General features: G+C 38.3%; 2 protein-coding genes and 1 pseudogene across 2 annotated transcripts; 2 read left to right on the plus strand and 1 right to left on the minus strand.

The window, feature by feature from the left end:
* Positions 1-736: 736 nt before the first annotated feature.
* On the plus strand, positions 737-4,705 carry LOC116200336 (annotated as a pseudogene).
* A 6,852-nt stretch (positions 4,706-11,557) lies between these two features.
* Positions 11,558-13,732, plus strand: LOC116200044 (F-box protein SKIP2). The gene has a single exon (XM_031530709.1). It carries the CDS (start codon positions 11,836-11,838, stop codon positions 13,450-13,452), a length of 1,617 nt encoding a protein of 538 aa, XP_031386569.1. The 5' UTR covers positions 11,558-11,835; the 3' UTR covers positions 13,453-13,732.
* A 1,043-nt stretch (positions 13,733-14,775) lies between these two features.
* LOC116200045 (cysteine proteinase COT44-like) lies at positions 14,776-16,939 on the minus strand. The gene is made up of 4 exons (XM_031530710.1): positions 16,357-16,939; positions 15,632-15,867; positions 15,384-15,524; positions 14,776-15,255 (listed from the first exon to the last, which is right to left on the minus strand). Exons 1-4 carry the CDS (start codon positions 16,847-16,849, stop codon positions 15,025-15,027), a joined length of 1,101 nt encoding a protein of 366 aa, XP_031386570.1. The 5' UTR covers positions 16,850-16,939; the 3' UTR covers positions 14,776-15,024.
* Between the last annotated feature and the right edge of the window lie 6,525 nt (positions 16,940-23,464).

The following is a 23,464-nucleotide window of genomic DNA, read 5'->3' on the forward strand; positions in this document are numbered from 1 at the left end:
AATTGAGCCTGAATATCCTAGCTCGCGTTTGAGCTTGGCTCGCTAAACGAATCAAAGGCTCGGGCTTTAGCTTGACGAGACTCTCGGCCAAGAGAAGCAAAAGAGCTCTGCTAATTTAGGTTCGGACCAACTTGAGCTTGTATAGATTCGGATGAGTTCGAGCTTCATTTAGGCTCGAAACAAGTTAATGATTGTAAATTTGCAAATGACACAGCGGACAATATCACAAAAGTCTAATCCAACCGCCATCGACCCTTATCCGTATGGACCGTATGTTATATATATAATGACCTCTAACTTGTGGATATAATCAAAAAGCTCGTTTAGTTTACGAGTTTTTCAAGTGGAATACTACTAAGCTCGGCTTGACTCGCTTGACTTGCGAGCTTGGATCGGGCTTGGCTTGAGTTGGATAAAATCAAGCTAAATTCGAGCTTTCATCAAGCCGAGCTCGAATCATTCGCGAATTGTCTCATCTTACTTATTACATCCTTATTAATGAGTCTTAAACCAATCCACGCTGGTGTGGAGTCCTCGTTTTAATACTGTATGGGTTTGTTCACATGCTAGTATTAATCTCTTATAATTACATCTATATAGACGGAAAGATACATGCGTGACTCATAAAGGATTGATTTCTTATTAGTAAAAACGTATAAAGATTTGTAACAGTAAAAAAACAAGTACAAAGATTATAGTCCACCCGAACAAAAGAACGTATAAAGATTGTTTAATTATGAACGATAAGGTTTGGTCCTCTTAAGAAGCTGCAAAGAAGCTTCGGATGTAAATAGAAAAAGGTGACAATGGTTTGAATTATTATAACATTGTGACTGAAAATTTGAACATATGGTTCTACGGCTTTTGCCATTTTTTTTTTAATGTCACCTAACGTTTTGATGTTGAATGGGCTGCAACTAACCTCGATATAATTGGAGTTGGTTCACTATGAAATAAAACTCTTCATATTGTAAATTTTCTCCATTCATAAAATTCAAAGTCAAAAAACTACAATTAACAAAAATGTTTGGAAACAACTAAATCACACGCCTTAGTATGTCTTCCCCATTTATCTTCCTAGCTAGGTTATTTTACGCGTAATTTTTATTCAATTACGTTTCATTTTCTATAGACGTTTACGTCCGTTTGCGCTTTGCCGTGGTCTTCTTTTCCGTCCTCTTTCATCCGTTATATCTCTTTCCATTATTTTGCCTTCGGACAAAAGCATTATGGATAAAGAACACTACCTATAAAGAGGTAATCCATGCAAAAATTCACGCCGTAAGAGTTTTATTCCTTAGTGAGTCGATTGGATTAGTCGGAACCCACTGGACTTCCGGATACCAGGTTTACATCGAAAAAAGGGGAAATGCATGCCCTTTATTAAAACCATAGAAGAGAAGAGAAGATATCTATATGGATAAGATGAAGAACTCACCAGAAAAAAGATCGAAGGCACTTTGTGTTGGTCCATGGAGCCAGCCACGGGGCCTGGTGTTGGTGCAAGGTCGCTGCTCTCCTTCAGTCTGCCGGCCACGCGGTCACCGCCCTAGACCTCGGAGGTACCGGGATACACCCCAAACAGGTTGGTGTCACACCGGCAAAGAATCTTAACAGGTTAGATACATGTTGTTAGTTTATTCACTTTCTAGCGGGGTCGGCTCATATTTGCAGGTGGGGGAGGTCAGGTCAATGATGGACTACGTGGAGCCGTTGTTCGAGTTCGTGGGGGCGCTTCCGTCTGGGAAAGGGTGGTTCTGGTGGGCCACAGCATGGGAGGAGCTGCCGTGGCTATGGCCATGGAGAGGTTTCCGGAGAAGATAGTCGTGGCTGTTTTTGCAGCGGCTATGATGCCCGGCCCTGACCTCGTTTATGTCGATTTTAGCAAGGAGGTAATTTTTTTTAACGAGTTAAATGCACTTTGCCCCCTGACCTATGAGGTGAAATTAAGTTTGCCCCCCAACCTATGAATTTTGGCAGAGTGCCCCTTCACCTAATCTAAAAATAAGCAATGTGACTCCCAGATTAAATTTTGGTCATAATTCCGGTTAAAAGAAGACACATGTTGATCACATGTCAATTTAATGGGGGCAAAATTATCACAGGGAATAATTAATCAAAAATTGGATTTTTGCAAAATTAGGCTATTTTGATTGTTCGTCTTCCCCGATGTCTATAGCTCTTCCCCGACCGCCAGCACCATTGCGAATCTAGTTGAATCCGGCAACCGTCGGCCTTCTCTGCTCGTCTGCCGCAGTTCATCATTCTCTAACCATCGTCCGCCTTCTCTACTTGTCCGTCATCTAGCCCTCTTCATCTAGTGATTTTTCGATTCCTTGCTATTGAGTGCCATTGATTTTCCATTGCTGCATATGATGTTCTAATTGGTTCAATTTAGTGTGTGGGTGTTCTGGGCAGCTCAAAATAATCATTATCCCTCATCGTCTATGTGCAATTTGCTGGTTTTCTGGAATTTCCAAACGCCTACTCTGTGTTTGTGTTGTTCTGCAAACATCGGGAAAGACGAACGATCAAAATAGCCTAATTTTGCAAAAATTCAATTTTTAATTAATTATTCCCTGTGATAATTTTGCCCCCATTAAATTGACATGTGATTAGCATGTGCCTTCTTTTGGTCGGAATTCTGATCGGAATTTAATTCGGGAGTCACATTGCTTATTTTTGGATTAGGTGAGGGGGCACTCTGCCAAAATTCATAGATTGGGGGGTAAACCTAATTTCACCTTATAGGTCGGGAGGCAAAGTGCATTTAACTCTTTTTTTAACAGTACTACTTCTTTTAGGGTTAATAAAAATAAAAAAACAAAATTTTCACATTTTAACAATTTTAGCACGAACATTTTTCCTTAACTCGAAAATGCACAAACTTGCGATTTGATAATAATTCTAGCATAGTGTCAAATTTTTTGTGAATTTGGACGAATCGAGATCTCAGAGGGCGCCGGCAACCCTAATCAAGGGGTGGTGGCTGGGGTTGAGGCCCCACCTCTCGAAATTGGGAGGATCCTCGGAATCCCTGCCTGGCTTGGTGAACCAATATTGTCCGAGACTACCTTGATGCGGTCTTCTCCTTTCATGACGATTTCATTCTTTTTTTGGTAAATGCCGCTTCTATTTCGCCAAAGCTCCAAAGAAATTTACGAAGGTTCGCAGACAAAGACAAATTAACAAACAATTACAGCAACTCCCAAAGCTAAAAGCTATTTGATAAAAGACAGAAAGGAACTTTAACAGCAAATTTAGGAACTGAAGCTTATCCTAGCTCGCACCATACCAAAAATCTGTTGAATAACTCCTTCAGCAATACACTCCTTAGCTTGAAAAATCCTGAGATTTCGTTCCTTCCACATAGCATAAATGTAGCAGTTCCATGCAAGCTTCCCTGATCGAAATCTCCAATCATTCTGCCTTTCCACTGTGAAGTTCTATGAAACTCCGAGCTCCAATCCGCACTCTGACCATCCAGCAGCAATAAACTTCTCAACCTATTCCATATGCTCTTTGAACACACACAGGAGAAGAAGATACGGTCTCTCGATTCTAACTCCTGATGGCAGAAAACACATTCAGGATTGACTGTAAGACAACCCTCCTGCTGCAATCGATCTTTTGTTGGAAGTCTATTCAAAACACATAACCAACTAATGAAAGAACAAATTGAGGCTTCGAACTCCATAAGACGGTATCAACAGCAGCATAAGAAACACGCCCCTCCACTGTATTCTGCAACTCAAAAACTCGCCTATCTCTGCTCCTAGGCCAAAAACTATCAACTTAATTTGTGAAGGTGTCCCAATTGAGCCCCTGCAGGCTTTCCGCCCAGCAGCACATTGGAACCTTGTAGTTTTGTACTTCTCACAATCGATTCCATGCATTTCTTGTTCTATTTAAAATTTTATAAGTTTTCCTGAGTCCAAGGGGGTGACTGCAACCTGCACATGATTAGTAATTCTTTTTCACCATTAGTGACAAACTAGGATCACCTATGAATTGTATTGCACCTCTGCCCAAAGCGGTTTAGCAGTAGGTTAATGTAGTACTCATCACAATATCACATCTTGTTTCTCAGTATTCTCGCAGACCAGAGTCGAATATGGACTTGAAGTACTTGTTCGGTAATGGGCCAAATGAACCACCGACCTCTTTTATATTTGGGCACAACTTCCTGAAGTCGAAATTGTATCAGCTCTCACCTCCCGAGGTTCGTGCACTTGGCTCTAAATGCCACTCATAAATTCCCTTTTCACTCGATAAATCATTGATACATCGATTTCCTCTTTAACTAAGATGAAGGACTTCGTGCTGGCAACCTACCTGTTGAGGTCAGTTTGCTTATTTCCCTATGAATCAGTGCTGCAAGAGCAGACGGCGGTCACCAAGGAAAGATATGGGTCGGTGCGGTGAGTTTACATCGTGTGCAATCAGGATTACGTGATCAAGGAGGACCTGGAGAGATGGATGATCGAGAAAAATCCGGTGGACGAGGTGAGGATGATCTTGGGTTCAGACCACATGGTCATGTTCTGTAAGCCGGTAGAGCTCTGTTCTCATCTCCGAGAGATCGCAGAAAGTTATTCTTGAACAGGTGGAAGTGTTCATCGTGGAAATAAATCTCGTTAAATTATGACATTTACATCGGAGGAATTAATTAAGGATTATGCAATGGGAAAAAAATAATTGCATGTGTGAGGGTAATTTTTACTTGTTTTAATTTCGACAATTATTATGCAATTCCTTTAATTATTTTCCATGCAAGATATACGGTATGCTTAAAAACTTTAAATTTACTCTAGTGATATGCTCTAGAGTCAATTTATATATTCAGATAATTCCTTTTATGGCGATAAAGTTCATTTTATTATTCATATATTGTTTGTATTTATTAGAATAAAGTCCATAAGATATTTTATGAATGCTTCATTCTTAAAGAGTTAAAAATATAAGTGACGGAATATTTCAGTATCAATATCTTTAAACTGTTCACAATCATAAGAGACTTAACTGGATATTGTTTCCCTGGATAGGTCGTCACCTCTATCTGTATCCATGATTAGTATAGAGATGCTAATGAAGATGGAATAGTGAGTCTCATGTTATCTGACAACGGCTATCAGGCAGACACGTGGACACTTATGTGATTAGTGAGTCGAACGTAACGTGCATATATTGTTCACATGGTATCTTTACTATTGTCAATGAACATTATCCGGACTATACTGTTGTATGTAGTCCTTAGACATGAGATAACATGGCTGCCTCATATATAGATGATTAGGATTTGCTACTGCTTGTATACTTATGCTCTGCGTGGATATCCGACAAGTGTGGTCCTAGTTAGTTATATGTGGAAACAGGTGACTGATCAAGATGAGATTTATTAACCTGAGTAAGCAGGGAAAGAATCCTATAGATATGACTTTGATTTTTTATCAAGTTGTCCTTGACCAAGGCAGTTGAACTTAAAAGGAAAAAGTTTATGTTTTAAGTTATATCGATCTAAGAATGGAAATAAGAGATTTCATACGATCAGATATAGAGTTTGACATTCACTATGACTCTGGCTAGATCGGATTCTATAGTAAAGGGACATGCATGCATATGATGTATAGTAATTGGTTCATCAGAGTGTATTAATTATACATTCATCACTGTTAGGAGCTGTTATGTGTCACTAATGACCTCTAGGAGCCAAAGGCCATTTTGGGAATTGTACTTTTGGTTTCGAAAAGAGTTTCCGTTAATATCAAAGAGTTGATGTTATAATTTCATTGCCTCTTGGTGATGAACCTATTAAGTCTCACATAATAGAATGTGTGAAAACCAAGATCGAATCGATTCTAATTAAGGTAATTAATTAAAGATCGATCGTTGGATATGACCTGCAATATAGTTGCAGGGGTTCTAGCACATCCCGAAGTCGATACCGACTTATGGGCAAGTTCCTCGTGAGGAAATACGATAGTTTCGTTATTTGAAAAGTTTCATAAAATAGAATATCTATAAGTGGAAACTATAGTCAAGGACATTATGGTCTTTTATTTGTATGGCTTGTGAGGCAAGTTATTAGATAACTTAAAGTGCAAGGACCTAATATGATTAATTAATTATGATTAATTAATAATTTTTATTTAGTCATTAGGGTTATGTCAAGACTCTAAATATAGATATAGTTGTCTTGCGTAACAAGTTGATCGATATCAATCGAGTGAGCTGCCAAGTGAGAGAGAGGGAGAGTTGGCCAAGCCTAACCCTAAGTGGCCGTGCACCCAACCCAACCTGAGGCCAGTTGCGGCCTGCCTTGGCCCTCCTTTGGCTGTGTGGTCCTTCCTAGACCACCCAGTTCCCTTCCTCATGTCGGTGGAGCTCCAATCGTGTTGGTGACCGTAGACTTGAGTTTCTAGGCTCGTGTGGAGGATTCTCTTGGCGAGTAACCGTTCGTGTGGCCAAACCAAAGGCCGGGGTGTTTGAATGGCTTATTGCAATCCAATCGATTGAAAAAGGGTAAGACAAGGTAAATCGGTTTTTGGATTGTTTTTCCTGTTGTCTAATTCGATGGAAGTGTTTACTAGATTGATTTATATTACAGTCATGTCTAACTCGATGGAAGTGTCTATTTCTTGTTGTTTGATCTAGGGTTTTCCAACACTTGCTCAATACATTTGTTTTTGGTGGATCAACAGGGGGCTGCAGCCCAATCCAAAGAAACAAAACGAAGCAAAGATTGGCCCACGGATGCTCCATATAAATTCTCTAACAAAGGACGCATAATATTTTTATTGCTTTAGGCCTCGAGCCTTTTTTATAATCGAAAAAAAATGACTTATCATATTAAGGGAATCGTAATTACATTTAAAAGATAAATAGAAGACTAGCTTATTACGCTAAATTAAAATATCGGGACTTTTGGAAAAAGCAAATACAAACATTGTTTCTAAATTTCATTTTCCATCTTTACTTCCGCCAGAACAAGCAAAAATCAAAGATTTTAGCACGTCAAGCCTATCAGATTAATCAATCGGTGATATGGAAGTTCTTACTTCTTATCTCTCCTTTAGAAATTTCTGAATGATTCTTTCTCGCATCATGATACATGAGAGAAATTGATAAAATTTCTCATATTAATTACGTAAATTGATAACTCAATATTAAGAAATGTCAATATGGAGAAGGTCAAGGTCACTTCGTATACGTGGATTCCCTTCTTTTGGAATGAAACATGGAGTAAACAAACACTGCAGACAAGTCAAACGTTCGAACTCCCAGCAAACTCAATTCTAATAATTCCAAAAATCCAGAAAAGTGAAAGAAGATAATTCGTAGAAATTTTTCCCCCTTTTTTTTTTTTTTCTTTTTGGTGGTGGCCGAAGGATGTAGAGACTATGTTCACATGAAGTCTTCTTGGGACATGACCATAAAACTGTTGAATATTCCAGCAACCCGTGACATCGTAAGAGTCATTCCGTTGACCAATATTCTGGTCGCCAATCAGATTAAAGTAGTTGACCCGTCGTTCCTCTTTCCACATTTCTATGGCATTGTCTCTATTTACATACCCAGTCTCGCTACATCCTTTTCATAATTAACCTAAAATTCTTTTAATTCAAATTCCCACTCACATAATTGTGAGTTGTAATTACACCGTATTTAAGAATTATTCAATAAATGTAAGTGAAATTTTAAATTAAGAGGACAAGCACAAATTAATCTGAAACATATCTTTTTATTTTTGTGCATTGTTGTAATTCTTTTTTTGATATTGATCTAAAATAGACTATTCCTCTCAAGAGAGAGAGAGAGAGAAAGACTATAAATCTTATTTTCATATTACATTCTAGTTAAAAGATATAAAAGATTGTGACAATATTATGGTGTCTTTTCCTCCAACTTTCTGCCTGCTATGATATACATAAAATTATAAATTAGACCATTTCAAATAATTGAAGAGCCATTTCGTTCGTATGTTCCGGTCTTAATATAGTGTACACGCAAGAGGTGCAAATTTTGTATTTTATCATTATAAATTGGCAAGAGAGAGTATCAAGTAATAGTATATTTAGGATTATTGTCTCTATATCACGGAATGGGATTTATTATTACTTTCATGAAAGGTAGACCACGCCACGGTTAACATGATGGCAAAGATGCTTTTATAATAAGTACCTGATAAAGCGAAAAAAGAAAAAAGTAAAAACAAATATATAACTCGTAAATTGATGATCTAAATATATTAAAACCATCTTAAAGATTTCGAAGTGTACCACGCATTTAATATCAACTTCCTCGAAATCTCCCCTTGATTTGACCTTCAAATATGTTCCCCAGAATTAATACATTATTTTATCGACGAAACGAAGTTATTGAGTCCAAGGAAGCTTCTCGTCTGGCATATAAATTATAGCAACACACTTATGAATAATATTGCATTGTAACAGAATCTTTTGCATTTGTCATTAATACCATTTTCTTTATTTCGAATGAAAGAGACATTTTTCTATTTATTAGAGATTCTGAGAGTTCTAGCACAGGTGTAGCATGGAAAATTATTGATCGAATACATAATAATATAGTGAACATAACGTCAATGCCTTTCTTTCTCATTCGAAAGCTAGCTTGCCGGCATTCGGTATTTCAGTTTATTATTCTAGATACATAATTTATTATTTTTCAATTATATGTTTGGTGTAATCATGATGCTTTTATCCGATTAATTGAGATTAATCTCTGCTTGGACTTCAATTGGCCCGAGTGTCAAGTGATTCCTTTTCATTTGGATGATTATTATTATTATTATTATTATTATTATTATTATTATTGAGGACTCGTTACCCCAAGTCGGATAAATAAAAAAAAAAACTTAAGTTTATTAGGTGTCATTATCCTATTCGCTCAAATTTTTAGATTGTAGATAAGCCTAATAGTATATCGGCTTTATATGGCAACGCGACGGGTTTAACTTGTTCGTGTGAGCTCACATTACGTAAGGCCCATGTTTAGGGCAAGTATTTAGTGTTGCGTATGTGATCGACACGTAAAGACCCAAAAGTGTAAGAAGTGCACCTTTACGATTGACACATGATAGAGTGGTTAAGAATGATTTGTTTAGGTCCACGTGTCCGATTGATATGTGAAGGCGGGTGTTGAGCATTTGTTGTCCAACATTGGACATATAGAAATAAAATATAAGTTCATAAGGATTTGGGTCCACTATCCTATTAGTCCGAGTTTATAAATTGAAAATAAGTCTAATAACTTACCAGTTGAATGAAAATTTTAAAATTATAAGTTTTTCTTCTTCACCTTTTCCTATATACATACTATTTGTGTTAAGCCATAATGAACCTCCAAGGTTAATAGGTTTGACTAGGAAAACAACAATCATAATAGATGTTCCGAAAATTTATGGGTGGAGTTTGATTCATCTAAAGTTGTAAAGAAAAATGATCTTATATCACATGATGTGAAAAAGAATTAAAATAATCTTTAATGGTGCGTTTGGATTCAGAATTAAAGTAATTTTGATTTTGATTGTGAAAAATGACAAATGAGATGTGATTATAAATTTGACTTGGGAAACGTGTATTTTTGTTGTGTAGTGTGTTGAGTTAAAGTTAAAGTTAAAAATTTTGACTTGAGAAATGTGTGTTTTTGTTGTGTAGTGTGTTGAGTTAAAGTTAAAGTCAAAATTAAAATTTTTTGTTTGAGAATCAAAACAGGGAAATTTATGATAATTAATCGCTTAATTGTCACATATTTACTTATTTTTAAAATTTAATTAGTACTTTCTCACGTTAAATTATTGGTAGGATCTTCGAAGAATCTTAAGTGTGAATGATGTTATAATTAATTAAGTAATAATAAATTATCTTGAACTTTTCTCTGAAAAATTAATTGATTAATATGTTTGTAAAAGTCAATTAAGTCTATGAATTGGTACATATAACATCATGAAATTGTGAAACGAGAGATGTAGAGGCATGCACCACGGAGTCCGATATCAAAAAACCCCAAGCTCTATTTTTAAGTTATCTTTTATTTTTAATTAATTTTCACATATATGTATGTGATTATATTGTTAGCATAATTGAGCAAATGTATTAACACTTTCTTTTTAAAAGAGATAAATGGCATTTGCTTTGGTATGGTAATGACACGTTGTAATTCATTTAATAAATTATGAAATATATTGTAAGGTCTAAACCGGCATTTTGAATTATCTATCATAACAAAGATCAATTTTATAGGAAATTTGAAAAAAAAAAAAAAGCAATGAGTAACCAACTGTAATATCCTTTCATTTGCTCTCTTAATAAAAAAAGATAAGTTGATCAACGAGAATAAATTAAATTAAAAATTAATGAACAATTTCAAGTTTACAATAATAAGTTTTTTTACATTAACTCGCGTATAACTCTGGCCAATCGATTAGTTTTTCTATTCACAAGAGCAAGAGAGTTCCATTTTTTTGGATAATAAGAGAGACACTTAGACTTAGTACAAGAAAAGAAAATAATAAAGGGATACATAAATTTCACTGATGAGGATCGAACTCATAACATTTTGATTTCGGGCGACGTTTTGTGTCATTGCACCAAGACCCCTTCCTCTAGAGAAGTTATTGCGTGATCCTACATCGCCACGTATCGTGAGAAAACACCAATCGAAATGCATGAAACTAGGGACTTTGTGCTAATCACTCGGATAATTGCCATCATTATTCTTTACTAAAGAATTCTTATCGGTTCTCCTTCACTACGTTATTTGAAGTAAGATCATCTAAAATTTTCTTCTTCCTCTAATTTAACCTTCATTTTATCAAAAACTCATGCTTGTTTAGAAAACATGCTATTTTTGGTAGAACAACATCGCGATTAGATAAATAAAACTGGTATTGACATAGAACAAAACAAACTAACTAAGGGGATCAATATAGGAAATAAAAGTGTTTACAAGTAAATGTTTCATTTATTTGCTATAGAATGAGGAAGAAATTAGAAAGGAAAATTTGAAATGCAAAACAGTAAGGTGAAGACGAATTAAAGGCATTGATTTGCATATTTCTCTTCAAAATTTGAATTCAAAATCAAAAAGTGTTGGGTGAAGCAGAAGTCGATCTCGAAATGCATGACAGTTCATCCCTCCTACAATACATGTTGGCTTCCATATAAACAGCAACAGGCTTGGGAAATTCGGCAACGAATATATCGTATAAAATAAACCATCGAGAACGACCTACCCCGAAATTCGTATATCATCCCCCCAATCGGATTTGTCCAAAATTGATATAAACTAATACAATTTTGGTAGCCCGTGACAAGCCATTTTGGTTCATACTCGACCTAAAGTGTTCTTTATAGATACACATAACATGATCCACAAAAAACAAATAAAAATAAATAAATAAATAGATAATAACAAGGAAAGTTATTTATTTTTGTAAAAAAGAAAATGGAAAACGAAAATAAATTGCGGTTCCGAAATTCAAAGCGCGTCCAACGACCGGACCACAGAGAGAGGCAGTGGGTGGTGAGTCGGCCGCAGCTGCTGCCCTTTGCGACTACGACACGCACTGACCCTCCGAAAACGCCCCGTTTGACGGGTCTGACTGCCTCCGCCCCGTAGTCACGGCCGCACTGTATTATCTCCTCCCCAGTAGAACCCAACACGATTCAGCTCATAATGATATGTGCAGTCCCCCCCGCCCGCTTACATATATAGCCTTCTCCCTCTCTCAGCGTTAGGGATAGCCTGACGATAAGTCCGAACCACCTGCTACCGGTGGCGCGTGCAGGTCACTTGCAGCCCGCTTCTTCCCCCATGGGACAGTACCCTTCCACATCCTCCAGCTCAGTCGAGCTCAACCGCCGCGACACCCCGCCGTCTGAGGGCCTAGGGTTGGGATGGGACCACGGGCTTGATCTGCCATCAATTCCGCCGGAGAGTTCTGCCGTGCCAGATCTTGGCCGAGCTGACGACGATGCTGGCGGCGGCGTAGACTTCACCAGCGAGCTCCCCGACGAGTGCCTAGCTCACGTGTTCCATTTCCTTGGCTCCGGCGACCGGAAGCGCTGCTCGCTAGTCTGTCGGCGTTGGCTCCGCGTCGACGGTGAGAGCAGGCACCGGCTCTCCCTCGACGCCCAGGCGGATCTCCTGAACTTCATCCCCCCCATCTTTGCTCGGTACGACTCCATCTCGAAGCTCTCCCTCCGGTGCGACCGGAAGTCCATTAGCATAAACGATGACGCCCTGATCCTCATCGCCCTGAGGTGCACCTCTCTCTCCCGCCTCAAGCTCCGGGGCTGCCGCGAGCTCACGGATCTGGGGATCGCGGCCTTTTCCCAGCACGCGAAGAACCTGAGGAAGTTCTCCTGCGGTTCGTGCTCGCTAGGGGCTGGGGCGGTCAACGCTATACTCGATCACTGTACCGGCCTCGAGGAAATCTCGATCAAGCGGCTCAGGGGCATCCATGATGGGGCCGAGCTGATCGGGCCCGGAGTGGCTGCCAAGTCCTTGAAATCGATATGCTTGAAGGAGATCATCAACGGGCAATGCTTCGGTCCTCTTATAATCGGGGCTAAAGGACTGAAAACTCTGAAACTAATTCGTTGTTTAGGTGATTGGGACAGCATTCTGCAGACTATCGGGAGTTCGACTCCCAGCTTAATCGAAGTCCACTTCGAGAGAATTCAACTCAGTGATGCGGGACTGGCAGGAATTTCGCACTGCAAGGGGATTGAGATTCTTCACATTGTGAAAATCCCTGAATGCTCTAATTTAGGGCTCTGTTCCATTGCGGAGAACTGCACGCAGTTGAGGAAGTTTTACATCGATGGGTGGAGAATTAACCGAATCGGGGACGAGGGCTTGGTCGCTATTGCCAAACAGTGCCCTAATCTTCAGGAACTCGTGTTGATTGGTGTCAATGCTACGCATTCAAGTTTGTCTTTGATTGCCTCCAACTGCCCAAAGCTAGAAAGGCTGGCCCTTTGCGGGAGTGACGCGATCAGGGATGCAGAAATTGCGTGCATTGCGACAAAATGTGAGGCTTTGAGGAAGCTATGCATCAAAGGGTGCCCGATTACAGATGTAGGGATCGAATCGCTGGCTTTGGGTTGCCCTAATTTGGTGAAGATTAAGGTTAGGAAATGCAGGGGAGTGAGCAATCAGGTGGCGGAGTGGCTTCGGGAGAGAAAAGGTTCCCTCATCTTCAATTTGGATGCTGAGACCGAGGATGAGATTGGAGTTCAAGAAAGTGCTGTGGAGTTCGCTCCGATGTTTGCTCAGCAAGCAGCAGCTCCTGATGTCCCTTCGAGCAGCAATGACAGATCAACAATGTTCAGGGCGAAGTTGGGGCTCTTTGCGGGTAGGAACTTTGTTGCGTGTACATTTCGAAGATGGTCGAACGGTGAGAATAGTTCGGGTGGAAATCTGTGAGGGATCAATCATTGCAAGAGTGGTGGAAATTGGCCTTTGCTTTGATTGGGATTGTTTGTTGTTCTGTTTTGATAGGAATTGTGTTTGCATCCGTACCCTGCTTTTCGCTTCATTGAACTTTAGAAGGCTTAAAGCAAAACTATTTCGGAAATGATTAGTGGAAAAGATTTCTGTTCATCGTTCTACAGCAATCTTTCTCACTGTCTTCTGTACCGATAATCTGCATGAATTTATGTTCTCGTTATCTATGTGCTATACATTTCGTGAATTGGTCTCTCTCTGCACTCGAGTTTCTTATTCCATGTTAAGTATTTCTTATTGCATACTTATACAGATGCAAACTATGGTACCGTTTGAAGTGATTGTGGAAAGGAAGGCGAAAGTTCGTGGCTACTTCCTCGTTAAGTTTGTGGAAACAACTTTTTTGCCTCAGGTTCGAGAATCATTCGCTCTTTTCTACCAGAATAGGATCAGATGCTGCCCTGTTCATGTAAAGGCAAGCCATGTCATTCTTAACTTTTGTTAGGTTGTTGACTTCTTCACTGGAGTTTGCAGATGTTGATCCCCTTGTATACTTTTTTGGATTGTTCGTCTTCAGAAGTTGAATTCCATTGCTTTCTCTTCCACAGCTTTAGCCTCGAGACTCCGGATACTTTTTTTTTGCTTTCAAAAGAATTCCGGGTCATTCGTGATAGGAATCGTGTTTGTTCCTTGTATGCTGTTTGATTTGCGATTGTACTTCCTGCGGCACGTTTCATTCTTTTTCATTCACTATTTGCATTTTCTTCTTCTGGCCCTCCCATTCTCGTTTCATCTCTTCCGATTTCCCATCCAGTTCAGTTGATCAGTCGCTCTGGTCCTAGAAAGAGGAATACTGAAAAGCCTTAATGTCAGACTCCATTAAACTAAAGTTCCTCTTTACTTTTCTTAAAGAAAATGCTCTCCAGTGTTTACTTTCGGGCAAGCTATGCGACGTATGGGAATCAGTATAAAAGAACATCTGGAATTGCTTCTGTAGCAATGAGGCCCTTTACAATTGTGATAAAGTTTTGTTAAAGAGTCGGGGATTAATCAACGATGATTCACGAAGTGCTCCAAACCGAGATTTTTTCATCGGTCCACTGAATGTAGCCTCTTTTGGCCGATATTATAAGCCTTTAACTTTTGCTGCTCATGCTAATTGCCATATGTTTTCTGATTGTATATCTTTCTGTACCTACCTCTGCGGACCTTACCATAGAGTCACTGCCCATCGGTTTGAACATGTTGGTTTATAACTGATATGTATTCAGTTTAACGATGAGAATTACTGGAATGTCGAACAATACCGAACGAGGAATTTATAAAATGAGCCAATGAATGGCATTGATTGCACTAAGTTAAGAGGGATGATAATCTCAAATTCTTGAAATGACAAAGCCTTCTTCAGGTGCAGCTTAGGCCCTTCGAATCTATATACATGGAAAGCTGTTGATCGTCGAATAGAAATGAACATGGACTCCCTAAGCAAATATAGTAGAGACGAATAGTGAGATTCAGGCGTCGGTAATGAGTGGCTTGGAAGAGGATGGTTTAATTCGGGTTCGGGCTTCGCTTGGTGGGGTAAGACGGCTCCACAGCAATGCCACACTTGCCGGAACTGTTGTCCTTGACATTACGTTCCATCCTGATGTACCCTTCCTCGCCCCAGTCAGGGCCCCATGAGTTCCTCACAGTCCAGTAGTCCAGCCCATTGTTCGAACCATAACCAACAACAATCACTCCGTGGTCGAGGTTGGTCCCGCAATCCCCAGTGAACACTCCCTGTAAAGGCGGCAAGAGAAGATGAGGGAATGGAGTAATACTCCATAATGCATTACTTCATTACAATTTCCGGAATTCGCTCCTCAACTCTCGGCATCTAGATTTGTTTGATCTTTCAAGACACTTACCGAATCGTACAGTTGGAAAGCCCGTCCACTGGCCTCAATCGCAACGCTGACTGGCTGGTGTGCCACTGCTTTCTTCAGGGCTTTCTCATCTGAAGGAGGAACATCTTCGTACCCATCAATAGTAACCACCTTCGAGTTCACCTGAAACATCTCAAATGATCAATGAAATCACAGTAAGATCGGATAATTCCCTTTCCCAAAACCAAAGTGATTGAAGATTCTAACTTGAGCTCTGAGAGTATTCCTACCCTAGATCGATCGCACTTTTCGTCATTGCCATTGTACGGGTAGTCCTGCTCAGTGTCCATACCCCTGTTATCAATGATGAACTGGAATGCATAGTCCATGAGACCGCCGCTGCAGCCTGAGTTGTACTGACGGTCACAGTCCACGAGTTCCTGCTCCGACAAAGAGATGAGCTCGCCAGTCACAATTTGGTTTATGCCCTCCACGGCGGCCACAGTCGAGAATGCCCAGCAACTCCCTGTTCATCAGTGTCAATAGAGAGGGTAGAATATTCAAGTAAGCGTAACGTATCGCTATAATATATTGGTTGACAAGTCTCATGAATTAATTTATTAAACGGCCAAGAGACAAATCTGTAACTATAGATGAAATTATTAGCCGAGCAGATCCTCCTATTATGGATTAGTCGATAGTATCGACACATAGGTCCTGTATTTTACGTAAATTGGATCCAAACCTTTTCTCACAAGTCTCAATAGTCACTATCCGTACTATTAAGATCATGTAAAACATTGTCATATATTATATATGCGTGCATACATGTCCTATTTATGATTGCTCCAAATAAATATAGATAATATGCACGTCTCGATAATTAGTTGAGTATTAGAACGAAAAAAAAAAATTCTACTCGCGCTATGTAAGTATCTTTTTCCTATCATATTCCAAAGTTCCATGCTTCGAGTTGAATAGTAACTAAACATGAGAGGGGAAAACAAAAACTTACCGCATTTCCCCTGATTCTTGACAGGATTAACTGCACCTTTGGCCCTCCAGTCAATGGCCTCGGGCAAGCGATCATGCGCATCCACAGCATAGCGGTTGCTCGCAGCACGAGCCTTCATCACCCTCCTCTTTGCATCGCTTCTCGTGCCAAGAAACATCGCCCTGTACTCCTCATTCGTGAGGTCCGCGAACTTGTTCAGGCCAACCCTGTAGGACCGGTTCGCGGCATTGCTGTTGTGCTCGTCGACGAACCACACGTTGTCCTTGAAGATCTCGAACCGTCTCTCCCTCTCCTCAAGCGCGTTGGTATAGGACTTGCCATGCTTGATGAGCCAAGAGTCATACATGCTCACGAGCTCCTCATCAGTCCTCCCAACCCCAAGACCGTGCTTGACGTCGTATGTGATGATGGACAGGTCCGGGGTGGCGGAGGCAAAGGTGAGGAGGAGGAGGAGGAGGAGGATGGGGAGGATGAGGGCTGCTGCTGCCGCCATTGGCCGAAGAGTAGGGAGGAAATGGAGAAGAGGAAGGGATACTAGGGAGGCTCTCTTTGAGTTGGGGAGGGCGGGTGATGGTGGTGGTGAATGGTGGTGGACTTTATATAGGCGGTTGTGGACTTTTTTTTTTTTTTTTGGTGAGTTCTTTTCTTTATTCTTTATTATATGATCATTTTCTTTTCTTTATGGGACAATTATTGACTACATGTTGAAGAATTAATGTGTTCACAAGGCAAGTGGTGACTCTGGCCTTTACAAAGTTCAATTTGTAGCAAGAAGAGAAGGGTCGATTGAGTGGACGAAGATGCAATGAACGCGAGTCGAATACGATATCTTACGCACTTACGTCACTCTTTTCCATAATTGTATCCGATTCGATATCTTTATTCCTTTAAATTTATTCCTTATTAGTATACAATGGATTAGTTGTTTGCTTCATGTAACCATAAATTTTGGGTATTTAAAACTGATCCAAAGTACATCCCTAGGAGATAAAAAAGGAATGGATAAAGTTCCAATAAAATTTTCTCATGTAAGAAGAACAAAAAGATCAGAGAGAACCCACAAACTTGAAGAACCTAATTACAAAAGAAATTGATATTATAATTCACCGGAAACAAATAAAATTGACATTGTAATTTACTGATTAATTTCTTAATTTTTCCATGCACACTTTCTCACTTCCACGCCCGATATGATTGCTGTCGTCGAGGCCTGAGAATCTCCAAAGTTCATATATATATAAACAAATAGGATTCATCAGTAACAACAATTAGTTTATTGTTTAATGTAAATTAGATGAAAATCTGTGCACTGCCTAGAAGATTGTCAAGGAATTTAATGATAGAAATATTGAAATATCAAACTTATTCATATTGTTAATTAAAACTGAAATAAATATTTTATTAAAACAATCAATATCGAAAAAATTAGTTTGAAAAAAAGCTAATTTAAAAATTCATTCTACAAATTAAAATTCAACCAAAGAATAAGAATAAATAAATAAATAAAATTACTCAAAGTTAAAGGAGAAAAGATTTCTATTAAATTATGAAATAAGAATAAAAAAGAAATATTCAAGATGTGTAAATAAGAAAAGTTTTACAATTACAAAAGCGACGTTCATAATGGAACTCGAATAGAGATCCTGTCAAAACGATCAATTTTGAATAAAGTTCATTCAATAAATCAAAGTTCAATCAAGAAAAATGAAATTTTGGAGAAGATTATTAAAACAATCAAAATATCAAAGTATTTATTTTGAAATTTGCATTAGAAAAATTCTATCTCTGAATCAAAATTCAACCATGAAAAAAAAACAATTTGGAGAAGAAAGTAAAAAAGAAATTTGGAATTATATATAGAATATTGTTCTCTTTTAATCAATACTCGGCTACATACTCGGCTACATAGAGGACTATCTATATATAGAAGTTGAATTGTCAGAAAACAAAAATTATATATTTAACATATTTAATCTATATATACTAACCATTATAATCTCTCTCTATATATATATATAATTGAAGCGGTATATATATATTTATATATATGCCATCTATAAATATTTTGTTATGGAAACTATATCTTTGATATTATATACATATAGCAATGCAAATTATTGTAATGTCCTTATTGAGCTATATTCTATTATAATCTAAGTATTGAGAGATGCATATATATAATCTATATATCCTATTGCATATTATGTTCCATTTTATATATTACGTATGTCTTATGTTTTATGTCATATTTTAAACCCTCATATGTATTTCGTTGTGCCTTATATATAAAATTTATATATTTACTACCTATTGATTAATTAAATTTCCTTAATAAGAATATTAAAATTTCCTCAAGTGATTTCCTTCCTTTATAAGAGATTAAGAGAGAGGTGCATGTTTTGTTAAGAGAAAGAAACTTTGAGGTTTCGACCTAAATGTACGTAGAGCTGTACCATCTCATGCCAACAACTTACTCATATGACCTTATTTTCGATAAAATGAATGTTTAAAACTACACCGCATAAAATTAGTTCATCATCGAAATGCATAAACTGCAGATTTTACCCGTCCAGTGGACCAGGAAATTATTCATATTAAAGCATATAGGAATAGGTGGTTGTACATATATTTGGTTGAACTATAAGGTTGAGCTTAAAAACCTTTTCATGATGATCAGCGCCCAAATGAACGTCACCGGAATGGACTTGCTCCTGGATTTAATCATCTAACCAGATGAACTTTTAAGTTCATGTTTGGTAGGTCATAAATTGAGTGGAAGTGAATAAAATCAACCATGCATACGAGATGCAACCATCTTGTGTCCGTGGTTGATTGTACTATGCTCTTGCCCCCAGAAACATTGCATTAAGGGACGTCTTTTGGGTTTAATGCATATTAGGAGAAGGCCTTTCCGGAAAGATATCTGAGCAGCTTGAAAGTTAGTGCGATTCGGTTAAGTAAAAAAGCTGACCAATATAGAAAAAAAAGTGTAGTACAGTCGCATGCGTATTCATTTAGTAACCAAGATATTCTAAGTTCGATATTCAAATAGAATTACTTATGTCGCTTATTAGATATTTATCCCTGTTTGAATTGAAGGAAATTTGATTTTAACTTTAACTTTAACTTTAACTCAACACACTACACAACAAAAACACACGTTTCCCAAGTCAAATTTATAATCACATCTCATTTGTCCTTTTCCATAATCAAAATCAAAATCAAAATTAAAGTAACTTTAATTCTCAATCCAAACGGTTTTTAAGATTTTTATTATTATATTACACTCATCGGTCTCTTGTAATCGAAGAGGAAAAAAAAAAAAGGTTTGACCAGTCCCCCTGCTTTTACTTTTAAAACCGACTGAATTTGTGAGTTTCAAAGTCTCTTCTTTGAATGGCCGTGAAGACCGGTTGGAAAAGATCACCCCAAATTCCCATAAAGTGGTCAAGTATTAATTATTTCGAGATTAGTCGTGATAGACAATACATACCAAGAATCGGCTGACGAAGCAGATTTGATTCTTCCCTCAAAATTACTAAATTTCGGATTTGATTCTTCTTAGCGGGTCTTTTTTTTTTCTTTATTTAGTGTTTTTGTTTTTATGTCATAAACGTATTTAATAATTGAAAAAATAAAAATTAATTTTAAGAAAAATATTAATTTATATGTATGTGACGAGTTATATAATTTTGTGGCATGGGAAAATATGTGGAGAGATTTGGTGATGGCAGAGAGAAGGGGGCAATGGCTGACAGTCGGCCACATTGAAGGGAGGGAGGCGAAGAGATTCCAAAATGCATGGTGCCCTTTCCCCATGCCCATACGTGGAAGGATCGGGACACTACTCGAATCTTTGTTTTCATTGGATTATTACTATACTGTTCCAGACATTGGCCAGATTCCATTATTCCATGTATCTTTGTATAAAGGATACATATGATCCAATATTTTCTTGTCATCATTTTGCAGCCGAAAGTATGATACATCTGTCTTTGGCACTGTTAATTTGAATTACAAAGGTTCAAACTGATCATAACTTGAATGATTCGAAAAGATCATTTCCTGAGGAATATAATATCGATTTATTCAAAATCGAAACTTATGGTTCCAATAATATTGATGTACATTCCGGCCATTGGATCCACACAAAAGAATTACTACTGCTGAACGTGATATCTAAAGTACTGTAGGTAATACACTGTCCGATGTAAAGATTCAAGTTGCCCATTACCAGCAAACCTATGTATGTAAGTTACAGAAAAACGTGGATGTAAGTTCTGATAAGCAAAAGATTTGCTTATTGTATTAACTCGGTTTATTGCATCACCGGGGACCTTTCCTTTTTTCAATATATGATTTAAAGGGGTTGGAGGCAGCGTAACAATTCCTTCAGGGCGTCACTATATGGACTCAAACTTGGCCGCAAAATATCCCATTTGAACCATAGCTACACCAGGACCCGAGAACTTAGGCTTGTCACTGCGACTTCAATGAGATATCAAAGGAACAACATCGATCCACAAGTCTATAGTCGGAGTGCTATTACCGTAAACTGGTTCGATAATAAATGGGGAGATCTCTCCTAGATTTGCTCCCAAGTCTCCAACGAGATTTGAATCCCTGACCTAGTGCTTGGTACACAAGCACGTTACTAACTGAGTTACACCTCATTGGTATCACAAGAGAACCTTAATAGTTATAGATCCGAATCTAATGGTCATCGAACCTGATCTAAATACGGGATCCATGCAATGCGACGGATGCTTTTCGATAAAAGAAAAGAAATACCTAATATATAAAATCTAATATCTAAAATGGGCAAAAGGAAGGCGCCTGACAATGCAATCCAGTCCACTGCAACTGCAAGGGATCTCTGCAGCCTACCATAGCAAAAGAGTTATAATTGCTGCAGTGCAGCAAAGTCCCATGTTACCGAACAGGAGCCGCTGTTTCCAACCAATCACCGGCTTCGGGGGACTGAAGCCCTTGGGAGTCCACCGTGATGTCTCTGCCCCTTTTCTTATCCATTGGCACGCTCTCCTTGAAGATATTTATTAAAGGAGGTGTGGAAGTTCTGCATGGTGTAATGATTTAATAACGTCCTGATCTGGTCTTGGGTCCATCCTTTGAAAGTTAGGTCCAACTGCCGCTTCAACTGTATTTTTATCTCCCTCCTTCCTCAAGGCTGTATCTGGACCGGATAATGGATATAAGATCGAATGGAATTTTTCAAGTTCTTATCCGGTGTTTGGCGACGATTTGGTTAGGATATCTGAGAGAAATGGACTTGGTAATTGTTTAAGGCCCAAATCATGCTCATACTAGGATGGGTTGGGTTCGGATTAGGATATCGTTTACTAAAAAGACAAATGCCACCATACTGAATCGAAATGATCAAATCTACCACTGCCATGTGAGAGATTGGAGGAAGGGAGGTAGGGCTTGTTGCCTGTTATCAACCCTCCAATTGAGGTCATTCGCGAAACCAGCGTCAAGCACTAGCCTCCCATCACCGAAAATCTCCCGGCTCCAGAGAGAGGGAGCTGGGAGATTCCAGGCAATGGGAAGATGATCGTTAGTGTCAAGCTTGATCCCCCTTGTCGGGATTGGGGAATCCTTCGACTCTCTCTCTAGAGTAAGGTTATTCTACGACTTCCAGCTATCTCTCTCTAGCCGGGAGATTCTCGGCGATGCCAACCACTAGCCCTCGTGGCAGGCGACGAGCCACACCTCCCTTCCTCCGATAGATAGTCTCGTTTTTTTTTAATTATATATATATGTTTTCAAGATTATTTTATTTTAATAAAGTAGCCCCACCTCCCTTCCTCCGGTTGCCTCAATTTTTTTTTTTTCTGTTTTCAAAATTATTTTATTTTAAAAAATTAATTTTTCAGTTTTCAAAATCATTTATTTTAAGAAATTAGAAAAAGAGAGTAAAAAGGGACAAAGTTGTCATTTTGCTTCATATTCCACTTATATATCTTGACATGTTCCAAACATAAATTTAAGATTTAAAAAATCCCAATGAGATATCCCGTCCCAGACAACCAAACATAGCTCTAAGGTTTCCTTATGGATTTTAAATATATTTCCGGAACCGGTTCAGTCGTGCATTGATCATTCCGGGAAGCATTAGGGGCCGTTTGGATTCAGAGTTAAAGTTATTTTGATTTTGATTGTGGAAAAGGACAAATAAGATGTGATTATAAATTTGACTTGGGAAACGTGTGTTTTTGTTGTGTAGTGTGTTGAGTTAAAGTTAAAGTTAAAATTTTTGAATTGGAAAATGTGTATTTTTGTTGTGTAGTGTGTTAAGTTAAAGTTAAAGTTAAAGTTAAAGTTAAAATCAGTTAACTCTCAATTCAATCCAAACGGGGAATGTTTCATACAAGACGATCACCTTCCGAGCTTCTGCTTTTTGTACTACAACTGTGTAATGGGGTACAAGTATGGGGTCCTAACTCTCTTGCATATTCGAATTACCCGTTTCCTTTATTTAATTTTCCATTTTCTTGCACTATTATTATATATTTTCCTTCATTATAACGGAACAGTACAAAGAACTTACAAGATGTGGAGTAACTGTCATACGATAATCTGAAACTGGGAGGCAGTATACAGATTTGGACTCCATAATGTAGCATTAGCTACTTGGAGGATTGACGCTTGTGGGACGAACTCCCATGTTAATACAGTAAATAAATTAAGATTTATGTCATTTATGGTTCTCAATTAGAGTTGAAGCTCAAAAGGATCGGCTCTTAGAAAAAGGTCTACAAGGTTTATTCGACCAAAACTCTGCATCATCGGTCGAGCACAGATACGATCTCCGCGGATAGGTTAATTTCTCTCCGGAAAATTCTTTTGCCGCATTAATTTTTCTAATTGATCCGTGTCGTCAATAATAACAGTTGCTTATTAATTTTTATCAAAGACAAGAAAGATTCAGAAGATTTTTGATATTTTCTAAGGGGAAAGAAAAACTACGAAGTGATTTAAATAAATAGTCTATTATTTTTTTCGAAGGCTATTTATTTTTCAGTAGAATATGGGCAAGTCAAAAACATAAATTACTCAAACAAAGATGGTATGGAAGTCCCATAAT

The sequence above is a fragment of the Punica granatum genome, chromosome 3, assembly GCF_007655135.1.
Source record: "Punica granatum isolate Tunisia-2019 chromosome 3, ASM765513v2, whole genome shotgun sequence".
In the NCBI taxonomy this organism is placed as follows: Eukaryota; Viridiplantae; Streptophyta; class Magnoliopsida; order Myrtales; family Lythraceae; genus Punica; species Punica granatum.